The following is a 6,038-nucleotide window of genomic DNA, read 5'->3' as shown; positions in this document are numbered from 1 at the left end:
TTTAACGTGATTTGAAATTGTTGGTGGTGTTTTTGAAGGGCTTCATGACTGCAGGTACAGGACCAATCTTTCTCTTGCCTACTTATATTCTTTATGTCCATTGCAAATTAAGTTTTATCTTGTACTTTCCCCCCCTGCTATTCATCTGTAGTAATTTAATTTTGCTTCCTTTTTTTTTTTTAAATATATAATTCCTGACTTGGCCAAACGGACTACTTAGTACAAGTTACATCCTTTGTTTGCACTAGGATAGCTGCTGGCTGTGATCTTACTATAGTTGGTTGTTCTAAAGAAAACGTCAACTCCCCTAAATAATTTTTTTCTTTACACTTGATTCCTACAGGATCTTACCTGAGACTTCTGTCAATTTAGTGAATGTAATTTATCTTGTTTTCTCTCTCCTTTCCTTTCAGAATCATGCATGTCACTTCATGGTTGTTTTCATCTAAACTGCCTTTCAGTCATAATCAAATCTAGTAAAACTGCCTTTTAGTTGCTTTCTCTACTTCATACAGCATATTTATTTCAAGTGTATTCCAAGAACTTACCAAGCAGCCTATCTCCTGATGTATATCTTTCCAAATAGATACCCACTAGTTAAAATTCTTCACTGTCACAAGTTCAGTTGTTTGGATGACTGTCAGTTATTCAAAAAAATAATGTGGCATATTTCTTTGCAAGTCTAGCGCAAGCCCTACATTTGACAACCTTTGTCTCTGTGCCTCCAACCTCTCCCACCCCCCACATTGCTACTGTGAATAAGATAAATTGTACTTCAGAGGTGTGTGTTTTTCCCCAGCTATTCTAAAGTGCAGACAGAGATATACATTACAGATGTCTGAAGTTAGGTGAGATGGATCCCATGGTTCCAGGTCAGAGGACTTATCACACTATCTGGATGACATCTATCAGTATCTTAACTGTGAGAGCAGTTGGTTCATGTCTTTACTTGAAGTTATAGTTTGTTTTCCACTATAGAGGAGCAGAGGACTTGGGACTAAAACAAACATTTTGGGATTCATGGCAAAAGGCTGTTTGTCCTAAAAATGGGGATGATACTTTACTGAAGAGTCTTAATAACTGATAAAAATAATTTAAAATGGAGTCTTCTTTTGCATTTTAAAACATTGTTGGAAATTGAAATGGAAATACAATACTTCATATGAATGCTAGTACATTTATCCAGCTTTTCTTTTAAAGATTTGAGCAGTGCTTTTTATGTCTTAAGTACTTCCAAAACCACCAGTTTACCAAATAAACTCTTCTATTTTTTGAAAGAACCTGCTGAAATATTTATAAGAACGACGCCCTCCTCCTCCCCGTTTTAAAAAACATTTCTGAAAATGGAGGCTTACACATTCATTAGACTTTCACTGTATAAAAATGTACAGTGGCTTTATTGACATGTACATTCCATTATGTTTACAGCTGCAAGATATGAGGCACACTCAGTATTGCACTTCATTAAAATTTCAGGCTCAAACATAACCCAGAAGTTTAAATGAAACTGCTGTTGTAATTTAATAATTCTTATACAGGACAAACATTGATACCTTTATATACAGCGTGATACTTGTTACATTTATGCCTTCCTAACACAATTTTTTTTTTTTTTATAACAGTCTAGGAAATAAACCAGAATATTCCTCTTTCCCATCCCCACTTGTGATGCGTTACAATTGTACAAGATTACAAAAAGTCAGTATACAATAATCAATTTTTTTTTTTCTTTCTCCTGAAAGCCAGCATCATTCATAGTCGACAGACACACAGATCCTTTAATAGCAATTATTTATTTGTAAATGTCCAATGTTTCCTAGCCGATGACTGTAATGGCCACATGCAAACACCTCACAAGTTTTGATGTCTCGGTTCAAAAAATGTCAATATCTCACAGCAAGAATTATGTACATGATATTTGGCATCCTTCTTGCACTGTAAATTGTTCCTTTTACCTGGGTTATGAAATGGTCCCGTCCTCATCCCAGCTGGACTTTATTTTCAGTACACTTGAGGGATGAGGGCACCTGTTTTGCTCTGGTAAAAAAAAAAAAAATGCTAGTCTAAAAAGTGTGAGCATTTCTGCAAACCCCACAACCCAGAGCAAATTCTTCACCAGTGGGTGGATGGACAACATGAAGTGGACATTCTGTTCCTTCAAGTTGTTTACCTTTGGGACCTACAGTGAATTTAAGGGTGAGGGGGAAAGAAAAGAAAAAAAGATTAATGCTTGCAGACTTGATGTAAATAAACATATATTGCACTTCCTCAAAACACATGCTAAGTGAAGGTAATATGTCTATAATATAAACCTATAAGGCATCAAAACTAAAGGCTTAAGAAACAGCAGATAGAAAGGTGCTTTCACACAGCCAAATTCAAGCAAGAAGTCTAGAAGCTTAATAGGCCAAGAGAAAAAACGCCATTCAATTTGTCCTGGTTTCGGCTGGGATAGAGTTAATTTTCTTCCTAGTAGCTGATATAGTGCTGTGGTTTGGATTTAGTATGAGAATAGTGTTGATAGCAACAACTAAAACATCAGTGTGTTAAGTAATGCTTACATAGTCAAGGACTTTTCAGCTTCCCATGCTCTGCATGGGTGCACAAGAAGCTGGGAGGAGGGGGCATAGTCAGGACAGCTGCCCAAACTGGCCAATGGGGTATCCATACCTTATGATGTCATGCTCAGTGTATAAGCTGGGGGGAGGGTTGGCCGGGGAGGAGTGACCGCTGCTCGGGATCTGGCTGGTTATTGGTCGGCGGGTGGTGAGCAATTGTATTGTGCATCACTTACTTTGTATATTCTATCATCACCATCATTATTATTTTCCCTCCCTTTTCTGTTCTATTAAACTGTCTTTATCTCAATCCACGAATTTTACTTTTTTTTTTTTTCCCCGATTCTCTCCCCCATCCCACTGCAGAGGTGGGGAGCGAGCGAGCAGCTGTGTGGTGTTTAGCTGCCAGCTGGGGCTAAACCACAACAAATTAGATCTGACAAAACATGATCAAGAACTGTTAGCTCCTTAAAACAGTTATGTCAGATGTTGAATTGGTATTTGAAGGACGGGGCGGGGGGGTAATCAAACTGCCATGTAATTTAAAATTGGGGGGGGTAATCAAACTGCTGTGTAATTTAAAGTAAATCAAGTTCTAAGTAAAAAAGGCAAAAAGCTTATAGGGGGAATCACAAAATAAGTTTCATCTCATTAATACCGTGGAAGAAACTAGCACAGTCTATAAGCAGAATCGATAAATATGAACAAGAGTTACACTCTGCAGTAAAAAAATAATTCTAAGGTTATATCAGGAATTGTCTTTCTTTATTTTTTTTTTTTACTTCTTCCATGTAAATATCTTAATCAAAAAGATTTCACTTTTTTCCAACAGCAAGATAAATAACATGATTTATTGAGATGAAATCAATGGCACATGAAGTTAGAAACTAAGGCATTGGCAACAGTTTGCACATGACAGGTACCTAAGTACGAATATATAATTTAATAGTAGTGTGTTAATTTTTTCAATATAATTGTAATGCATCATGTCACATCTGGAGCCTGAATTGGTGTAGGTAAATTGAAATGCCTTTCTGTATCAAAGTATCTAATATTTAAAGAACCAATGTGATGAAATTGCCTGTATTATTGCCAGAAAAGCAAAAAATCAAAAGCATGCACAGAACAAACTAATTCTAATATTATTCAAGATACTCAATTTAAAATTTGCATGACTGACCCTGTGGTTTTTCCTAAAAATCATCAGCAAGAAAAGATAAGAATATCTATTAGAACTAATTACTAATCTCAGAATTCAGCGTGGTAAATTTGCTTTATAAAAATACTACCTGCAGGACAGTGTGGGAGTTCTTCTTTAGGGATGCTTGTCATTCTTTGGAAATCATCATGGCAAGCATTGCAAAAATGCGTTGTCCCAAAACAGAAAAAAACAGCAACTGAACAGCAGTAGCGGCATTTGTATTCTAAGAAATCTGTACCGTGTTTGGGACACATCTAAACAAAAGAAAAGAGACACCGATAAATTAAGTAGCCGTGCTGTAACAATCTGAACAACACATTTCTACATTCTGTAGTATATGTTAATATTATACAATACATATATACAAATTACTGTGAATTATTGTACAGCTCAGGTACTCGGAGCTTCAGAATGAAATAAAAACACGAATACAAATTCTTTACTTACCTGAGCCCTTGAAACATCAGAGCACGCACCACAAATAAGTTCTCTTGGATCATAGTCATCTCCTTGTCCAGCCTCAGCATCACAGCGAGCTTCGCCACCAAAATATGCCTAAGTTTCATATAGGAATGATTGGACATTAAACCAGAGACAACTATTATTTTAACAAATTCAATTCGTAAGGGAAAAATGATGAATAAAGGTCATTACCGTAGTCTCCACTATTCTGGTAACTCTCGACTCTAACTCCAGATACATGTTTTTGAGGTACTAAGACAATGTTTCTCAATCTCAAGATAAACAAGACCAAAAATTGTGCAACGTACTCTGGTTTATGCAAGCGACTGTAAGGCTTTTGAAACAGTATTTAGATGCTCTATGAACTGTATGTAAGAAAGACAGGACTGAGGCTGAAGAAACATTCTACCAAGAGGGCTTTTTACTAGCCAAAAGGAGTATCAGTTTTTATGCTCATGTGGGATCTCTTTTAACTAGAATTTTGCTATTTTCTAAAAATTCATTCTGCTTTCTCATCTTATTCTACCAGGACACACTGGGCACAAAAACGCACCAAGTGAGACTGCCAACCTCTGATGAATTTCCTCATATACTAAAGTGTTTTCACATGGAGTAGTGAGACGAGTAACTTCCTTGCTTCCTGTGTTACCATATTATTAACTAATTAGACAATGCACAAAATTCTTGCTCTCTGCAATTCTCACCTTTTTGTGAGATTGTAAAAGGATAGGGAAAGTGGTCTCGAGGCAACTATGAGGAAGGGAAAATTTAAGAAGCACACCTTCCCCCCAAATCTGCAGACTAAAAAGAAAAGGGAGAGTCCTATGGAATGTATGTCAGGGAATTAGGTAGTAGTTTGGGGTAAACAGGTGCTGGAGGAAGGAAAAAAGTTAGATAGTTGAATGTTGCTGTTCAGACATATGGACACAGTACGAAAGGCAATAACAAGATATAAGGGAAGGAAAAAGAGGGCAGTAAGAAAAATACTGAAATACTGAGTGTTAAATACCGGAAAGAAAGAGTAATGAAAAACAGGGACAGCACTAAAAACTGGAGAAAGTAAGATGAAAAAAGAAATTGTTTTTGTAAGGGAGGAAAAAAAGGCAGTACGCAAGTTGCTAAAGGATGAGGAGTGAAAATTGATTAACTGTGGGAGGCAGGAACAAAAGTGAACTGGGTAACTGTGTAGTAATGAGCTAGAGGGATTCATTACTGCTCTTCTCTAGCATATGGAAGTTAATCCTTTGTCCTCTTATTTCCAAACTCTGCACTTCCATTTAACAAAAAAATTATTGGGGTTTCCCTTGAAAATTTTATCATGAAATTGCCTTATTCCATTCATTCCTAAGGGAAAAAGGAAAAAGATGTGATCAAGATGGGCACTAAAATCAGCTTTAGAGGAAAGAAGCAGTGGGAGGGGGTTCAGTGATTATCCAAAATTTCTCTAACCATAGTCTGTAACCATAGATAAAAAATGTTTGTCTCTTCTCTGCTGGTGGGGAAACCAGGGGCTGGTTGTATAGGATTTTTGTCTTCTGGATAAATTTCATATTCTCTACCTGAAGAAAACTGTACATATATGACTCAGAGTCCATCAGGCTAGACCACACATTTCCTCTTTCTACTCCTTTTTCATTCTTCTAACACTTCTGCCCCAAAGTCAGTTTACTGCAGTTGCAATGAACTCCAACTTGGGTAAAAGTAATATTTAGGTGGAATCTTAGTGAGGAACTCTCCATATCAAAGAGTTAGAATGAAACTTATGTTTATACTATTTTAATGTTTACGTAAAGTATGAGTTGGAAGTAGGACAAAGG

General features: G+C 36.6%; 1 protein-coding gene across 1 annotated transcript in view; it reads right to left on the bottom strand.

The window, feature by feature from the left end:
- Positions 1-1,368: 1,368 nt before the first annotated feature.
- The window catches only part of LOC104077070 (E3 ubiquitin-protein ligase MYCBP2-like), a gene marked incomplete at its 5' end in the record, with an annotated part of 27,899 nt that continues 23,229 nt past the window's right edge, over positions 1,369-6,038 (bottom strand). Inside the window, 3 exons of the mRNA XM_009578172.1 lie at positions 1,369-2,179; positions 3,848-4,013; positions 4,207-4,314. Coding sequence (XP_009576467.1) covers positions 2,064-2,179; positions 3,848-4,013; positions 4,207-4,314 — 390 coding nt within the window. The remainder of the gene's footprint in view (positions 2,180-3,847; positions 4,014-4,206; positions 4,315-6,038) is intronic.

This window comes from Fulmarus glacialis, unplaced genomic scaffold (genome assembly GCF_000690835.1).
Source record: "Fulmarus glacialis isolate BGI_N327 unplaced genomic scaffold, ASM69083v1 scaffold1845, whole genome shotgun sequence".
In the NCBI taxonomy this organism is placed as follows: domain Eukaryota; kingdom Metazoa; phylum Chordata; class Aves; order Procellariiformes; family Procellariidae; genus Fulmarus; species Fulmarus glacialis.
This window is presented reverse-complemented; position numbering and strand designations above follow the sequence as displayed.